Raw genomic sequence first — 19354 nt, 5'->3', positions numbered from 1 at the left:
GGAATGTGATCGATCACGATGAAAATAATGAAAATTTATCCAAGCTTTTCTGTATGATTTAGGTCCTCAATAGCGATGAATCCAACAAATACGATTTGGCCACTTGATAATGATGAATCCCGATAGTGCAAATGAGTACTTGATTTGGAAATTTAGGATTGATTGAGTGAAAAATTAGTTAAAATGGTTAGATGTAGGAAGAAATTCTTAAATATATGAACTTCTTCCCTAAAACTTAAAATTATGGATGTCAATTCAGATGTGTTTGTTATCTTAAAATAATTTCAATCCGAATCTGATCCAATTGGAAGTCAACCTTAAATCCGAATCCGATCAATCCATCTGACCCAAAAAGAATTATCGTATTTTTATTATTTTCTTATAAATTTTTACTTTTATTATTTATGTATATAAAAAGCCGAAGCCGAACTCGATTAGAAACTAAATCAACCCAAAATTCTTAATTCGAATATGATCCGAACCTAAAAATTTTGAGTCTAAATTTGACTTTTGAAGATCGATTCAGATTGAATTATTATATTATATTTATTTTTAACACCCCTACTTAAAATGATCCTGAGTTAAAGACTAACACATGTATCCGCCCTTTTCTTATAAATCATAATTCGATATTGACATACAAAAGCTAAAAAAAAACAACTACAATGGTACATAAAAACATAGTATTTTATAAAACATAATGTTCTATTTATAAAAGCAACAGCATTTCTTAACTCCTTTTATTTCTTTTATTTTTACTTAAATGCATATATTTTTGTAAATGTTTTATTTATTTAAATTAATATTTTAAATAAATTATAAGTTAAAAAGTGTCTTTTAATTAGACTCGATACAAAATTCAAAAGCAACAACAGTACATTCAAGGCATTCGATTCATGATCTTTTGTTATTCGTAATTAGTCATTCTATGACCTTTGCTTATTTTAAAATTTTAATTGTTGTGTGTAGGTCAAGTCTTTTTTTTAAAATGATTTATTATTCAAAAGTGTCTGGAAAATCAAAAAATAATGATTAGTATTTTTATTTCAAATTGTTAAATCAAGTCAACATTTCATTATTCCCCCCTAAAAAAAACTTAGGTAAATTTAAAATTTATAAAAGATTGGTAAGGGTAAGACTAAGGGCAAGGGGTAGAGGCAGGGTGTAAATAAATTGAATCGAGCCGAATATCTAAAAAAAATATAAGACTCGAATTCGACTCGAAATAGGTATATTCAAGTTCGAACTCGATTCGAAGCTAAAAAATTTTAAAATTTTTTATTTGAGTTTGGTTCGAATTAGGGCTCCAGTTCAAGTTCGATTTGAAAGATCCGAACATGTTCACAAGCTATTCAAATTATTATTCGAAAATAGATATTCGGAAGGTTCGAAATTTATTTATTTAATATATATTTAATTTATATTAATAAAAAATTAAGGTCCGCGAGCAGCTCGTGAATTATCGAACAATATAATTTAGGTTGAACTCTCGAAAAAAAGTTTGAACATGCTCGAGTTTGACTCGAATTTGATAAATTCAAATACGAATCAAATCATTTTCGAGACGACTCAAAAAGTTAACGAGTCGACTCAATTCTTTTGCACCCCTAGGTAGAGCATCCCCAAACACACTAAGGGGGCGTTTGGTTTGCGTTTTCCACGTTCATTTTTAAGAAAATGTGAAAACGTTTTCTAAGAAAATGAAAAACACGGAAAAGTCATTTTCTGAAAAACGTGCGTTTTTTCAGAAAATGAAAATGAAAATGAGACAAATCAAACGCCCCTTGAGATTTTTGAAAATTTTTTTTCTTCTATAATTTGTCAAAAACTTATTACCATTATGAGAATATTTTTAAAAAAAAACTAAATAAATTATAGTAAAAAATGATTATAACACATCTAGATATTTGAAGCAGGGTGAAAAGTGTTTTTTTTTTAAAAAACATATATTAAAATTTAAGCTCTATTCTATTACAATAAATTTATCATCTTTTAATCAACTTAACATCTAATTTTTCGTGTCGAGGCTAATAAATGATATGTTTGAATTGAATACAATTCAAATATAATAAAGTTGAATGGACCACATTGCTAAGCCCATAAATTTGACCACGTTAATTAAATTACAAATTATCGTGGACCATTTTTTTTAATTACAAATAAATTAAGTCGAAGATTAGGCCAGCTAATTATTCGTGGACCAACGAAACCAGAGTCTAGTAAAATAACCTTTTGCCCCCGGGTGTATGATGAAGAGAATGACGTTACATTGTAATTAAGAGATTTATGATTTAATTTTTAACTACGATGTATTTATAAGATTTTTTCCTCAAGATCATTATCTTAGATTAAGTGTTATCTATATTTTTTAGTCAGACTGTCCTTAATTTATTTATGGTCATAATTTCTAACCGAACAACTAATTACAAAATTAATTATTAATTAAAATCCCATTTGCACGCATACAAGGTATTTTAATTAGTCACGTAGACACATTTCACTGGTTCATTAATTTAGTATTAATTCCGTTTCTGGAAAGTTCCCCGAGTAATATAATTAATTTTCCGGGGGTTTGTACCATAATTAAACCACACAATTGGAATCTTTGACCCACCGATTTGACCCAAACACTAATTAATAAAATGATTGGACTATATTGAAATTAGGTCTAACTCGAGTTAGACCGAATAGCATTGGATGATATAATTTGATTTGGATAATAGTATTGCATAATTCCAAAGAAAACAACAGTCATTAGTAGTCAAGCTTCAAATAATTGGGACTAACATAATTGATGATTGACAACGACAAACATTATGAAATAGTCCATATTATATAATCTTATGTAGATACAATAATCATCTGGGGCGGGATTGAGTTAGTGGTTTTTTTTTTTGCCCAAATAATAAGAGAAACCAGATTTAAATTCTAAATGAGATGAATATTTACCGTGCATAAGTTTTTCTTCGAATTTATTCAATATGATTATAAAAGAAAAAGAAAATAGAACAGTTTGTTGAGGATGAATCAGCTGCCTCGACATAAATACATAATGTTTTAAGTTCCAGTCCACATCAAGGACTTCATTAGCCATGGAAAAATGTCTTCCCCAAACACTGATACTACACGCCAAGTAATGCGCAAATCCCTGTCATCGAGTGTTTGGTGGCCTGCCACCCAAAAAACTTGACTCTGGAGAGGATGGTGGCCATGCTAAAGAATGCTGACTGTAGTTTGGTGGCGAGAAACACGTTTGTGTTTATTTTATCATTGATATTCAAAGAAAACAACTGCATGGAGATGATGAAGAAGAAGAAGAAGAAGAAGAATGGATGCATAATTTGTTTTTAAGAGGAGAGAAAGGAGACCACAGAACTCTGCATTCTGTCCAGTGCCAGAATGAGTGCTGTGAATGAATTATTGCCCTCACTTTCTTGGTTGTTTTTGTTTTCTTGTTCAGAGAATGATGCCTGGTCTATGATGATAACCCTGCAGTAAAGTTGGAATTCAGAAAAAAGAGAGGAAGATTACAAAGCAGAAGTCAGCAGGAATCATCCACTACTGAGTTGTGTATATCGAGGCATACGGACATTCAACTTTTGGTGCTAAATTTACAGAGTAACCAGTTACGGATGAGACTTTGGTTCATACTCTAGCTCACGAAAAGTAGGCATATTATAAGATCTCCATTTTTGAATTCAACTGTTGAGATGGCCGAGTTGGTCTAAGGCGCCAGATTAAGGTTCTGGTCCGAAAGGGCGTGGGTTCAAATCCCACTCTCAACAAACAACTATGTCTACCCTTTTTTCGTGGGCTCATTTTGTAAAAGGATTTCGGCCTAATTAAAGTTACATGGGCCCATTTTGTAAAGGGCGAAGTTACTTGTGATCCACTCATGAACTGGAGTTCGGCCCAACCAAGGCAGGCGCAAAAACAAGATAAATTGAAATAAAATAATTTTTAACATTCATCTTATTATTTTTTTTTTCTTTCTCAAAGGCTATTCATTTTTATTAAATAATTGTATTTCGAAAAAAAAAAATCTCTTGCGCGGCAGTACAATTAATTTTAAATGCAACGTGATTAATTTATTGAAAGCCATAAAGTGGGTAATGGATTTAATAACCATAAATGTTAAACTCGTTCTAATTTCTATTTTTTAATTTTTTTCTACTTTTTTTTATCATTATTTTCTCATTAAACTTGCATTTTGCTTTTCAGTGTTTGGATTTAGTGAAAATTACATATATGGACTCGGGGGCGCCTGCCCGAATGCACGATCCCAAAGCGCGTTAAATTTCCCAGAAAACGCGTCAAATTTCTTGGAGAAATTCGAAAATAACACAAATATCGAGGAGGATCATTCATTTGTGGCACGGGACAAACGCCGGAAGGAGGAGGAGGAGAGACGGAGAAGAGGTTCTTTTCTTGCTGATGTTGTCGCCATATCGATCGGGGTTCCTCCTTCAAGTTTGTGGTTCGTCTTCCTCACCCTCATGGTTCCTTCGTTTCTGTACCTCTCAATTTCGGTCGATTGTGGTTAGCCTCTTTGTTTGTTCTTGGGAGGATCTCGTAGTTCCAGTTTGAGCATCCATGTTGGCTCCCTTCTCCTGTTCGTGGTTTTTGGGTTCCTGGATGATGCTTATTTGTAATACCCATGGGTCATGTAGCTAAAGCAGATTGGAGGTATGAGGTTTCGTGTAGATGACTTCAAATAGTTGGGACAGAGAAGGGTTGTTGTTGATTATGATCTTATTAGTATTATTATTTACGTTGATGGATAAGCAAGATGAGCAAGCTTTCAATCTGTCCTCTTCTTTGTTTGATTGGGAGGGTAGCAGGGTTGATGGATCTTGATTATCATAACGACATACTAAAGCGATGTATCCGACTCTAGCCTCCCAATTGCACAAGCAATATCTGTGTTCTTATATTTCTATTAAAAATTTCCATATGCCCGCCCATACAATGCGTGAGACATCATGATTCTTATTCCACTTGCTCAAGGTTTTGGATTTTTATTTTGACTTGATGCCGCTGCAGCACGGCATTGGTGCTTATAAGCTAGGAAGTAATAGTTTTGAATGTGTCTTTTCCCTGCTTTTGGACTAGATTGCTTTGCTCCATTGATTTGGATATATTTACACATATAACAAAGTTCTAAATAGTAACACAAACTTACTTGAGCACAAGAATGAGAACTTGAAGATGATAAATATGCACACACATTAAAGGGAAGGAAGGTGAATAATGCATTACAGCATTTTTCCAACACTTTCTGATGACTACAGAAGGAAAGAGGAAATTGGTGTTAGCAACCAAGAGGAGAAGGAGATGATAGCAGAACCCACGCGGAGAAGTGTGAGGAACTTCTGGGCTTAATAAATTGGATCATCCATCTTTCCTCGGCCAAGACATATTTGGCCAGATCAACATGATGGATCAAATGCCATTATGTTCAACTCGTTTTTCTATCCATCTAGTCCCTTCATCCATAAACAAAGAATCTGATCAAATTTTAAGTCATCCATCCTCCCATTAATCCATTTGCTGATATTCGGCCAGATCAAACGCCGTTAAGTTCAACTCGATTTTGTATCCATCTAGCCCATTCATCCATAAACAAAGAACCTGATCAAAATTTTAAGTCATTCACCTGCCCTACCAATACATTCACCGAATTATCTACCCAAATAAATTGACCTTAGAGCTAGAAGTCCCTTTGAAGCAGCACAAGAAAGTGGTGTAATTATTAAAAGATATGCGGGGTAGGAATATGAAACTTAGTTTAAAACGTATTAGAGGAAGGTAGTAACTTAGACATCATACCTGAAGAATCCTAAGGGCTAAGCATGACAATGTAGGCAGATTGTGTCACACAATTTTGAAAGTAGTTTGTTGATATATAAGTATATAAGTAGGCTTAAAGAGTGGACACATAATGATCTTGGTTCAATAGATCTTGTTTGTGCCCTTACCAACAAAAGAGAAGTGTATTAACTCTTTGTAAATGTTAAACAAGCAATGAGATGCATTTTCAGTAGTTGGCAACTTATAAATTAGGTCTAAAAGGATATTTAGAAAATTAAACTGGTGTTGTCTAATCTGATTCTTTAATTCTAGTTTTCCAATCAACAATAAAAGACTGCTAGCACTTTGTAAAAGTTATTTGGTTATATGATATCTGCTTGCTGAAAATTCTAGGGATTTGATCATGTTAACAACAAATCCACAACTAGCTTGTTTGTGCACTTACCAACAAAGGAGAGGTTTGTTAGCCCTTAGTAAAGGTTAGACAAGCAATGAGATGTATTTTTTGTAGTTTGGCGACTTATAAATTAGGTCTAAAATGATATTTAGAAAATTAAACTGGTATTGACTAATCTGCTTCAGTAATTCTTCTTTTATAATTAACAATAAAAGGTTGCTAGTACTTTGTAAAGTTATTTGGAAGTTACAATAAAATGTTGCTAGTGCTTTGTAAAGTTATTTGGAAGTTCCATCATAATGTTTTCTAAAATTCTAGGGACTTGATCATTTTTATAACATGTCAACAACGAAGCTTGTTTGTGCACTTACCAACAAAAGAGAAGTTTGTTGGCCCTTGGTGAAATTAAAAAAGTAATGATATGCATTTTCTGTAGTTTGGCAATTTATAAATTAGGTCTAAAAGAATATTTAGAGAATTAAACTGATGTTGACTAATCTGATATAGTAATCCTTGTTTTCTAATCAACAATAAAAGATTGCGACCACTTTGTAAAAGTCATTTGGAAGTTATATCATATCTGTTTTTCTCAAAATTCTGGTTGCTTAATCATTTTTACATGTCAACAACAAGGCTTCAGCCCCAGCCAGCTACCTGGCAATTAAATTTCCGAAGAAACTATGTACCATAGAACTCTTTTTTTTAAGCACTTATTTTAACAAACATGAACATATTGTTCCATTTTATATTTTTACTTCATTTCATTTTTCATCTGTATGGTGAGTTCTCACCTTTTCATAAGAAAAAAGAAAAAAAAAATGAACAGATTGTATTTCCATTTTTCATCGTATTGTCTCATGGTCTATGTTGTAAGGTGCTTTTTTCATACTGAAACCATTTTATTCTCCAGGTGCATATGGCACGTATACATCAGAATGAGGCTGGCCCTTCAACAAATATATTAAGCAGTTACGAGAATGACACTAAGGATGATAGGACGATTGCACTCATTCTCTCAGAAGAATATGCCAACTTAGACAATGCCATTGCTAGACGCCTTTCCAATTTGTCTTCAGTGCCTGTATGATGTTGTTTCTTGCTTTTTGGGTGCTATGTGAATTAGTCAATGTTTCATTGCGGTTGTGAGTCCTTTTATGTATAGAAACATTATGGAAGCAGATGAAATTGCATGTATGTTTGATATTTGTCTTTTTTGTTTCAACTAGTTTTTCCTAAGTAACTTTAAACTTCTAACATTTGATATTCTGGCAGCACGTACCACGAGTAAATTCATTCTTCCCAAGCTTTAGTGATGCCAGTCTAGATCACCAACGACTTTTTCAGAGGTTCTTTTCCTTTCTTGGAAATTTTTAATTGGCTACACACAGATGCTTATAGTTGTGATGCTTGTATTGCATGCTTTTCTAATTTCCTCTAGTTAAAACCTCTTATAAGCTCTACTATAATGTTGTTTTCTTTTCCATGATATTTGCTACCCACTTTAAATTATAAGGAGGGGAGACAACCTATAGAGTAAGAGAGAAAAGGAGATAGAAAGGAAGGAAAAGGGACAGCATCACTAAGGGAGATGAGAAAAAGAGAGAGGGTTCTAGAGAAGCGAGGAAGAGAGAAACAAGGACAATGGCCATTGCTTCGTAGGAAGAAAATGACAAGAGATGGATGGAGGAAGATGTGAGGGAAAGAAAGAAACTTTGGGTGAAGAGGGAGAGTTAAAGAGAGAAGAAAGGGAGAGAGAGGTAGATAGAGGGAAAGAAAGAAACTTTGCCCTCTTAAAGTAATAATATATATTTAAATTAAAAATGTTTGATTGGATGACAAAGTCAGCTTTATGTTTGGGTTTATTAAGTTATTTTGATAGACAAGCCCAATTGAAAATTTATATCAGTTCATATATGTGATTAGCACCCAAAAAATGTGAAATTATACAATAAATTGTAGTCCTTTCTTGTTTTATTAGATTTAACACTGACAATTATATTCTATGCTAGATTAAATGCTTATGGCCTATATGAAGTTAAGGTCTCCGGGGATGGCAATTGTCAGGTAGATACTTGGTACTTCATGTTTTCAGTGATTACATATGATCTTGGAAGACTCAATGCCTACTGATGTCCTCTCCATATTGAAGTTTCGTGCACTCTCAGATCAGCTATACAGGTCTGCAGAATATCACAAGCATGTTCGTAAAGAGATAGTGAAGCAGGTTTGACTAAGTTTATTCTGTTTATATATTATTTGGTTTATTGTTTTATTATCATTATGGATTATTGTGGCATTTCTATAAGTTTGAGTAGCTTATGCCATTCTAATATTTAGCTTCATGGAATAGTTCCTACTTTTCTACTTTAAAGCCTTTTTTATTATAAAATATTATATTTGATAAAAAATTCTGATTGATATCTAATTATCCGGATTGTTTATGTTACTCTTGCTCTGGTCTTGTTTTGTTGGTTTATTAGAAGGTTATCTTAATTTTGTTGTATTTCAAAGGAACAATAAAGGTGTTTATGATTTCTTACATTCTTTTTTTAATCATTTTATAATGCAGCTTAAGGAGTTCCGCTCTTACTATGAAGGATATGTACCCATGAAGTACAAGCGTTATTATAAGAAAATGGCCAAGTAAGTCATTTACTCTAATTTACATTTTTGATTTAGTGTTTTATTGATTTAGAGGTTAGGAAGTGCTGGCTTAACCATGTCAAAAATGAATCAGGCTAAAGGTTGCCCACATCTTGTTCTCGTTATGCCTTGTGATGTCTGCCTAGTGGCTAGCTGCTTGCTTTTAAAAAATGAAAAATTCTTTGTATTTCATTATGAATGAGCTACTAGTATAGGCCATTGATGTAATATTATTATACAGATTCGGTGAATGGGGAGATCATGTTACCTTACAAGCTGCAGCTGATAAGGTATATAGATTTTGGTTCATTTGAATGATACTGATCTGCACCAATGTTTACTTTGTTCCGATACATTCTTGTTTTTGCTGATCTTGTTATTTTTGAAGCATTAGCACCTGCCAAATTCTGACTCAATGTTTATTGATGAAAGATGAATTCATACATTCTTCTATGAGGAACTTTAATTTTGAGTCAGCAATGCAATAGAAATTTAAATCTTATCCTCTTTCTTGGAACAATCAGGGAATTTAGCTGCTCAAATGACTCTTTTGGAGTTTTAACTACTCTGAACTTATCAGAGCCTGCTCTATATTATGATGTACTGGCAAATTTTCATTTTTAATCCTTATATGGATGGCCTATCTTTGATATGGATGGCTTCTCATGAAGTGAACTTTTTGCCCCTTTGACATGTGTAAATTAATAGTGCTGCCAACAGAAATAACAATAACTATTAGGAGTTCATGGATGACTATTTGAATTTCACATGTGGTAATCTGAGTGGTAATCTGATTGTTGCTATTTCATCCATCCCTATTTGCACTCTAGTTTTATTCCAAACAATTATGACCACACTACCCTTCCTTTTGTTCCCTGAGTGACAAGAATGAGTGAGATCAATGCGGAATTATGTTTATGCACACTTAAGATTGACACTCTTTATCATAGTTCTGGCAAGAGGACTGCCTAAATAATGTTTCTTTTATAGTTGGCTGATTTTGTATTCTAATTGATTTGAGAATCTGTTTTTGACCAAAATATTTCTTAGAAGATCTAGTTGTAATATGAGCAATTTCTGTTAGTTATTCTAGATTCTTTGTGCATTAATCAATATTGATAAAAAGTAATTTTGTTTATTTATGTGCAGTTTCAAGCAAAATATGCCTTCTAACTTCATTTAGAGATACGTCTTTTATTGAGATCATGCCACAAAATCAGGCACCTCAAAGAGGTAATTCTGCATACTTCTATTAGCAGTGTTGCTTCTTTTTTGCACTCTTCTTTCCAGTACTTTAACTATGATAAAATAAGTAGACAAATGTGATGTTTGTTTTCTGTTGCTAAGCCTGCAAAAGTGGTTTTTTATCACATTATTTTGCGCTACTAAACGAGCTGTGTTAGAAAAATAATAGTTCCCAAGTTAATATGTTATCTAATGACCGCCTGAGTAGTGAGCTTCACAAACTTATGTGACAGTATCTACCGTGCTCATCCACCCATGCATGTAATCACTTGAAATCTCATGTTCATTACTGTATTGTGTCAATTGACTCAGATTCTTCAGCACTAAAGTAAATTGATAATCATGTTTTGCTGATCGAAAAGTAATCATGACAACCAATCATAGAAAGTTGTTCGACAAGTATACATGTTTTATTTAAGACGGGTCTAATCTTACACTCAACTATCTGATCTGCCTTAAACTTTTAACATTAGAACTCCTACCATAAGGGAACAGGTGCAGAACTCCGTTCTTGGTGTTCTCTTCTTCCCCAGTTGTAGGCATTCATTGCGAAGGTGTCTCAGGAACCTGCACAGAAAACACAGCTCAGGCATCAACTCTTATACCATATTGCCATCAGTTGGTGTCGATGCGGTAAGGTCTTCTTCGGGATTGAGACATGGACCTTTACAGGGTTAAGATAGTGGTAGGAACTAGGCAGTAGGTGAATTGGAGAACTCATTTTTGTAAGTTCGTTTCGGATTTTTTTATGCATCATGTTTTATTTATTTATTCGATACAACCTTTATAGGGTACAGATAGTGGTAGGATCTAGGAAGCATGTGAGTTAGAAAGCTCATTTTCAGAAGTTTGTTTCAGTTTTCTTTTCCCTAAGAATGCCACAATTATTGCCTTAATTTCTTTGTGCATAATGTTTTATTTATTTGCTTATTTTATATTCCAGAGCTATGGCTGAGTTTCTGGTCCGAGGTGCACTATAATTCCATCTACGAACTACGAGGTTCTCGATCAATCAACCATTTTGAGATGGTATTTTACATTACCGCTGTCTACTAATAACATTTGCATTCAATTGTTTCTACAGATCTTCGTATGCAACCCAAGCCTAGAAAGAAGTATTGGCTATTCTAATGTCTTCTTATATGTTGGGAATGACACAGAACCATTTGGATGGCTATGTACATTAAAAAAAACATCACTGATTTTGATTTTTCATATAATTTGCTTCTCGTTTTATTACTTATGCACAGATTTTTACTTGTACTATGACACTGGTACTATTAATGCCATTCTTTGTATTCTTTATAACTATCGACATTTATTTTGTATCTGTTAGCAAAACTAGCCCCACAATATCCGAGCTTCCATAATTTTGTTCAAGACTCTTTCACTCAGGTCAGCCATTTTTGAGCATCTGTTGTACGTATCTCGTGAATCACACACTGGATTACGAGCTATAAATGCTTTATTTTTTTATCTAATTTTTTTAACTGATTAATTTTGCAGACGACATCCCATCATCATAATTAAAATGAAATCATGAATATTTAGGAGACCGCGTGATCTGAGGGCGCTATAAATGCTTAAATGAAGATTACGCTGTATGCTCATGTTCACAAATAGTGTGATAGCACAGCTTGCACCTCGATTAATAAAAATATATAAAAAAAAAGTTTTCGCAGTCAAAAAAAAATATTTCTATATAAACAATGTGGTGTATCAGCAAACGCGGATCCAAGATGCATCAGCCAACACGGATCGGTTTATTCCTACCGGGTTTCGGGCATTAGCCCGATGATCGTGTTGCCACTTTCGTCATTTTCATTGGCGTTCAGGGCTAATTTAGTAATTAGGTTGTCGTCGTAGTCAGCCATTTATATGCGCTTCTTCGCCCTATCTCTTCCCTTCGAATCAAGTTGCGGCGTCAGCGGCCTCCTCTCTGCTCAATCGCAGGCTGCATCGCAAAGGTAACGAATTTTCTTCTTTTCCGTTGCTAAATCCATTACTTTTGATGTATGTTTTTTTTTTACCTGTGCGTTTATGGGTTTCTGGCTTATTAAGGCTTCTGTTTTTTTTTTAATCGATTTTACGAATGTTGAAGAGCAAGATCTGGTTTCTGTCTGCTGTGCTTCTTGCCTATAGGTTTGTCCTTTTGTTGGGAGATCCATCCTGATCTTTGTCTACTCATTTTTTCCGCTAGCCGCGTCTTTGGTAATAGGCTCTACTTTTGCCTGTGAATCGAGTACTTTTTTTTTTTTTTGGCTTTTTTGATAACCATTTTATGGATTTTGAGTTTATTTTCCTATTCCGAAGTCGCTCCTACCTTTCTCTTCTCTATGGTTTCCACGCTTGGACGAGTGTCACCTGTGTAACTCTTCCCTGCTGTCAATTTATGGACAGTGGAGATGTGCTTTTATTGTCTTCTCCTGCAAACTTATTTCTAAGTAATTGTATTAGGCAGTAATTATTTATGAGGGGATTATTGATTTTACGTAGGTGATTAGGGGACTTTGATGGGCTTCCAAAACTTGTGCTACTAGCTATGTATGTTCATATTTTGATCATCTATAGCGTTGCCAATGGATTTAATTGTTTATAGTCAACATATCGGTTGCTAAGTTTTTTTTTGTTATAATCTTCCGTTGGAGAGCTTTAATCCATCGCCATTTGGTGGATGGGTGACTTAGGCTTATTTTTTCACCTAGTACTTACTAATATTTAGAGTGAAAAATAAAACATAGTGGCTTCTTGGTCTATACCAAAATATGTGTAATGAGGATTATTGTTTTTGTTTGAATTTTAAAATTTTTGATCAAAGAGGAGTGAGTAATCAGGACATTTCTTGAAAAAACCTTATGATCTTGCCACTAAGTTGGTGTTTGCCAGCTGTAAAAATTGAAAGCTTTTGCTCAAGGACAATTTTCTAGCTTGATAAGGCACCATGTAATTCTGAAGTCACAAAATGTTTAAATTCTGTGCAGATGGATGTGGAGAAGCTTAGGAGGATGGCTGGTGTCGTTCGCACCGGCGGAAAAGGAAGTGTACGGAGGTAAATTTTGTTTTATTGCCACATTTGGGACAAATTTACACAAATTTAACTGTTTATTTGCTTATCATTGATTATAGCCCGATTCTAGAATTCTTGCTCATGTGCAATTTTGTTAATAGCTTATGGTGGTTGGTTGAACATATTTATTTTTCCTTGTCCCTTTTATCAGAAAGAAGAAGGTGGTTCACAAGGCTACAACAACAGATGACAAGAGGCTTCAAAGCACTTTGAAAAGAATAGGCGTAAATTCCATCCCTGCTATAGAAGAAGTCAATATTTTTAAGGATGATCATGTCATTCAATTTATTAATCCTAAAGGTAAGCACATCATAAGCATAAAAAGGCATTGATTAATTGCTGATTTACGCTCTGGTTTCCCTTTGTTTACTCAGTACAAGCTTCAATTGCTGCAAACACATGGGTTGTCAGTGGGGCTTCTCAGACAAAGAGTAAGTTATCTGATTAATATCAAGCGGAAGAGTTATTAGTCTAATATAAGAATCTGATATACATTAACTATAGTTTGTATATCTTCTTTCAAATTTCATCATTCTTTGAGAATCACTAATTCAAAATTTTCTTGACAGAACTTCAAGATCTGCTGCCCGGGATCATTAACCAACTTGGTACTTTTATCTCTACCCCTCTGTGGTTGTTCAGCACTATCTTTAGTGACCGTTCTTGACTTTCATTTGTTAATCTTCAATACTATTTTCACTGATTTATAGTTGTCCGACCCATGACATAATGTTCATAGGCCAACAGAATAATCTTCACTTGAAACAGGTTTTTAAGCCATACCCTTAGGTTGTTCACTTTTTGTTGTTGATTGTTAGATAGATATTTATGGAATCGTATTTTCCCTCTGTTAGCTCAATTGTATTTAGTATGCTATACCCTTAGGTGGTCATTTCTTCTCTGTTTGCATTTGTTTATATGGGATGGTGACTTAATAACTCAATTCGTTTATATTGGAATGGTGAAATGTTATTATGACTCAAGTTGTTACTTTGTCCTTCAAGGTATGGTTGTTTAAAGTCGAACTGAACTAGCCTACCTGACCATAAAAGGGGACCTGATTCCCTCACTGGTTTAGTTGTTTATGAGATCTAAAATGTTCAAAAATTGGGAAAGCTCAAATGAATTGGCTTGTTTTAGTAACTAGTGAAAATCAGCCAGTCCAACCAAAATCAGAGCAGCATTGTCAAAGACCTTGAATGGTTGAAAACACACTTGTTTTAACCAAATCTAATTATATAACAAATCTAGTTTCCCTCAAAACTGCAGTTGACACATACTCCTACTCTCTTAACCTTGCTGACAGCTGCAAACAGACACCTGCTGGCCTCCTCTTTGCCCTGTGCTCAATAACCAATCCTAGATTTCCTAATGCCCTTGCCTGCATCTGCTGCCCCACCGAACAAATCTCCCTGTTGATGGTTGACGACTAATGTAGGCACACCAAGCATTTCACACCTTCACTCTGTTGGTTGTTTCCGTAGCCTGTCTTCTGCTATTCCATTCCCACACCAGCAAGTCCAGCCATCCAATGCCTCTAGGTTATGGACCAACACTGGTCAACCTAACCGATAGGTTCTCTTCTGAATCTTTCATATTTAATGTAGGACTTTAGTTTTAAAACCTGTATTAGATTAGTTGTTAAGGATCAGTTTCTAATTAATACTTCTTAGGTTTTAGTAAATAGGATCTTCTATTGCTTTATATACAATTATGATTTATCATAACTAACTTTTCGGATGGTTGTAATAAATATAAACTGGACTGATTAATCTAATTGTTTAATCAGTTTGATCTGTGAATCAGTACCTTCGAGCTTGGTTCAAATTTTGGTTTTGTTTTCACAATTATGCTCCTAAGTATGCACTATTGTGTTCCTTCTTCCAGGCCCTGACAACTTAGAGAACCTGAAGAGGCTTGCTGAGCACCTACAGAAGCATGCGCCTGCTGCTAAGACCGAGCAGGATGATGACGACGACGTCCCTGAGCTGGTGTCCGGAGAGACATTTGAAGCTACTGCAGACGGAAATCAAGCTTCGTAGAGAAATTATACTTTCAGATAATTTATTTTAGACATTTCAGGTGCTTGTTACGTCTTAGCATTCAAGATGCAAATCTTTTTTGTTCTTTCCTTTTCTTTAGAATGGTTTAGAGTAACTCGCACTGTATTTGGTGGCGGAGTTCCACCTGAAGCTCAAGATCATGGATTTCCCAAATGGCAATGTACCTCGTTTAACTCTTTCTAACAAATTATTTCCTCAAACCAAAATTACGGTTCATTGTCTTTCACCCGTCTTGAATGACATTTTACTGTCATTATTAAAGATCCTAGCACGCAGATTGCTCATGTAAATTGTAATTCTGCTTTAAGCCGTTGGAACCAGTGCAATAAGAAAGTCACTGTTGGAAAACGTTTGGGCTCATAAGTGTCTTAGAACCTATGAGTAGATCCAAGTTGCTGGATAATCACTAGCAAGAATATCTCTAGTAGCAACAAAATTACTCGATCAAGTTATTTGTTATCCAGTAATTAAAGATACACTACATGTCATTAGACATCAGCAAATCACAAAGCCTAAAAATATTGCATCTTGAATTGGTATACGATAACTGACAAACCAATTGTCAAAACTAACCTCGGATATATCATGACTTAGCAAAATATGAAATAACCAAGGTGCCATTAAAATCACTAAGCAATGCCACAAACATCAACTAAGGCAGACAATGGTAAGCATTAATATGAAATACAAGCACAATCACTCTTCAACTTCTCAAGATTCCATTGCAGTCCTGTGTTTTCCCATTGAATTTTATCTAATAGAGATCCAAAGGTAAGAGGATAACATCCAAAATCACACTGGTCAAGCAACGTAGCTTCAGTATCTTCTCCTAGGGGGGCTCCTTGAACGATGAGCTCGTGGGGATCTGTGGTGAGAAACAGAACAAAATAGATGAAAAGGCAATTTCAGACTTCTCACATACTTTCAAAAAGACTGAATAAAGCAGGAAAAAATATCAAATAATATTTGCAACATAGATGAGATGAATAAACCACCATGTTTGAGAATGCAGAAATGGAAATTTATTCATAGCTCAATTCTTGAAAAATCAAATAATTAGATGCCTAGATATGAGGTCGCAAAAAAATCACATCTTATAAGAAATTACCTTCTCCTAGTGATTCTCCGCATAACTGGACCTTTGCTGAAGGCCCAATCAACAAAAATTGTCTGTGTAAGGAGCTCAGTTCCATTAAGTGTTGTAATTGCAGCCTGTGCTTCCTCATAGTTCTCATATTCAATTAGAGCATAACCCTAAACAAGCAAAAAGTACACGTCAAAACTTTAATGCAAAAAAAGAGGAAATGTTAGAAAAAGAAGATAGATAAGTTTAATTTTGCCATGTTGAAGTTTTGACACAAGTTTTAATAGATCTAGCATCAAGAATGTGATTAATTTTGTTTGCTTTCCTCTGGATGTCATTCTCAAGAAGTATTTAAAAACAACTATTCTGTAAGATATATTTGTAACAAACGAGACACCCATTCTTGAACCCAAGACCCCTTATTGCTGCCCCTAAACTACACTCACCCATATTTAATCATTAGCTTGATTGGCATTCAATCCTAGTTGACAGATTCAGGATGGTGACATTGTGATCTAAACATATGGTATAGTTAATATGAACCACGGCTTCATGTTTATATTTAATATTTACAAAACACAAATGCAGTTGTAGATAAATGGAACAGAAAGACAAAAGTGATGCACAAAGCAAGCAACATAAACCAGGCTACATTGACTACCCAGTTACAAGACTAATTTGCTATGACATGGTAGATATGAGAGAATTCTCAAGGTACCACCTAAAAATATTGATTTGAATGCTTTCATCTGTTAGTGTTTCAAATTATTCATCTAGAATAGCTATGACATGGTAGAATGGGACCACTAAGTCATTCTAAAGAAATTAGCCAACTAAAGCCTTTCTGTTCAGTGCAAATGAATACTATAATGCATAATACTTTGTACAACAAAATGGGCAATTATTCAGTAATATCTTCTTTTCCAGTACTTCAAACATGGATAATTTTACCAAGTTTAAAAATATTATTATAACTACCTTCACAAAACCAGTGCGGCGGTCAAGATTTAAATGCAAATTTTTTACTTGACCAAATTCACGAAAGGCATTATGAAGATCATCTTCCTGTGCTTCTTCATGAACTCCAGATACTAACACAATCCATCCCTCAATAGCTGCAAGAGGAAATTTGTATTAGTCATAAGCAATTCCATAAATGGCATGACTAAGCAAAAATTTGGGACTTCTTCACCACAAAAAATGAAACAAAAGGTAAAACAAAACAATAACCTTTTAGAACAAAAAAAAAAACCAAGTACAAACATAGAATCTTAAACAACATGAAAGAAACAAATATCTTATAATAAAGGTCTGTTTCATATACAATAAGAGAATCCTAAACACAATGAAAGAGATAAACATCCTGCAATGAAGATTTATTTCATCGTTCATGCTCCAAATCATCAATTGTCATTATAAATTGAAATATGAGAAGACTTAGAAACAACTTGTACCATATATCCCATTGCCAATACATCACCAACACACAAAAATTTAAAATCTTGATCATGTTATTGCTAAATTTAAATTCCCTAATATTAAAAAAAACCGTAGAATATGCTAGACCAAAAATCAGCATCTCAATTGTTTAACTTGATTTGAAACTTGCACTTAAAAGATATAAATCTCTATAAGAAAAATGAATATCCCATTTTGTACAAAGTTTTAAAAAACTACAAAGAAAAGAATCACCATCATTTTTCACAAATCATAAGACTTAAACACTACAACCAAGTTTGAAGCCTAGGTAAATCAAGCTGGTGTTGGATATGCTAACTTTTAGAGGGTTTCCTCATTCATTTCAGATATATTCTTCTCATTTGCTGCAAAGGTAAGTAGATAAACATCCATGCATACAATGATACACCATAACTCAAGGGATACACATAGCATGATGAGGAAAACGAACAGAAAGAATCCATTCTTTTTACCATACAATTGAGCAAGCAGGGTATGGATTGCCTTTGTTGGGATTAGACTATACTAGATACAAGAATCCATGTTTTTGACATATATCATGTTTCTCATGTCGACAATCACGACAACCATAAATTCTGCTCGGATAACTTGAATCAGGCATTACAAAACTATGACAATGAATTCAAAGGATACAATGTTCAGATGTTTATAAAAAAAAAAATAGTTGCAGGGCATCCTATCTCAAAACAACAGGTGGAATCACACCGATCAGTTAAAAGGATTGGACTGAATCTCATAGACGATCACAAATGACAACATCCTACATTGTTGCACATTTTTTCCCGTTATCCTTTCACTTGTTTTTACAAAAAAAATGTTTTTTTTTCTTAAAGAAAATTAAGAGATCTATGAACGTTGCCATGATATGGTAAATAAGATGAACATACAAAATGGAGTACTATGCTAAAAAAAACAACGAAAAGGCATAAAAAAGGAAGCATCGCTCAGCATTAGGGTTTCCCGACTTACATCGCTGTGGCCCCGGACCTCCATCTGAATCGAGAGAATCGAAATCCCTGGCAGACAGATGGCTGCCGCGATCCGGACCCGCCTCCTCGCGGAAGCCCCGGCCTTTGGTCTTCCTGGGTATTAATCCGGAGGAGCCGACGCCAGCGATGGTGGATCGGAGCTTAGGGGCAGGCGAGGGATCCGCCTCGGCGATGCCAACCTCCTCGTCCATGAGATCGTCCTCGTCGGGCTCAAAATCCACCACCTCAACGTCACCTACAGCAGCCGCCATGGTCTTCCCCTCCCCCCTCTCTCTCTGTCCTCCCGCTCTGTATGGCTTAGGAAATGTTAAGCTACACTATTTAAAGATAAGCAATATTGTTTAATAAATATATAAAAATGATTATAATAAACATTTAAAAACTTTATTTTAGTTTTAGAATTAAAATTTATTTAGTAAAGAATATAATCAATAGTTTGAAATAAGTGAATCGGGTCGATATTTCTTTTCTACTAATTTATATAACCAATTCCTAATTTTTTTCATCCGTCCAAATAACCCAGCCGCATCTCATCTAGCCGTTCAAATTTCCTGAAACCGGGCTCAATTCTCACGA

The 19354-nt window shown here is 34.4% G+C and overlaps 3 protein-coding genes and 1 non-coding gene across 4 annotated transcripts; 3 read left to right on the top strand and 1 right to left on the bottom strand.

Annotated features, from left to right (window-relative positions):
• The first annotated feature begins 3704 nt into the window (after positions 1-3704).
• Positions 3705-3785, top strand: TRNAL-AAG. Its single transcript has one exon. It is a non-coding gene; the product is annotated as a tRNA-Leu (tRNA).
• A 538-nt stretch (positions 3786-4323) lies between these two features.
• Positions 4324-13145, top strand: LOC122002331 (OVARIAN TUMOR DOMAIN-containing deubiquitinating enzyme 12-like). The gene is made up of 12 exons (XM_042557462.1): positions 4324-4477; positions 7119-7289; positions 7481-7554; positions 8218-8272; positions 8358-8432; positions 8778-8851; positions 9093-9141; position 9560; positions 10001-10084; positions 11040-11096; positions 11181-12063; positions 13078-13145. The coding sequence occupies exons 2-11, from the start codon at positions 7125-7127 to the stop codon at positions 11225-11227; spliced, it is 681 nt and encodes a 226-aa protein (XP_042413396.1). The 5' UTR covers positions 4324-4477; positions 7119-7124; the 3' UTR covers positions 11228-12063; positions 13078-13145.
• Positions 11995-15452, top strand: LOC122002330 (nascent polypeptide-associated complex subunit beta-like). The gene is made up of 6 exons (XM_042557461.1): positions 11995-12063; positions 13078-13145; positions 13315-13463; positions 13538-13594; positions 13733-13771; positions 15051-15452. The coding sequence occupies exons 2-6, from the start codon at positions 13078-13080 to the stop codon at positions 15203-15205; spliced, it is 468 nt and encodes a 155-aa protein (XP_042413395.1). The 5' UTR covers positions 11995-12063; the 3' UTR covers positions 15206-15452.
• A 333-nt stretch (positions 15453-15785) lies between these two features.
• LOC122002328 (RNA-binding protein Y14A-like) lies at positions 15786-19092 on the bottom strand. Its single transcript, XM_042557459.1, has 4 exons — positions 18759-19092; positions 17289-17425; positions 16335-16480; positions 15786-16091 (listed from the first exon to the last, which is right to left on the bottom strand). Exons 1-4 carry the CDS (start codon positions 19027-19029, stop codon positions 16043-16045), a joined length of 603 nt encoding a protein of 200 aa, XP_042413393.1. The 5' UTR covers positions 19030-19092; the 3' UTR covers positions 15786-16042.
• Between the last annotated feature and the right edge of the window lie 262 nt (positions 19093-19354).

The sequence above is a fragment of the Zingiber officinale genome, chromosome 7A (assembly GCF_018446385.1).
Source record: "Zingiber officinale cultivar Zhangliang chromosome 7A, Zo_v1.1, whole genome shotgun sequence".
Taxonomy (NCBI): Eukaryota; Viridiplantae; Streptophyta; class Magnoliopsida; order Zingiberales; family Zingiberaceae; genus Zingiber; species Zingiber officinale.
Note: the sequence above shows the minus strand (reverse complement) of the source record. Positions and strands in the feature narration are given on the sequence as shown.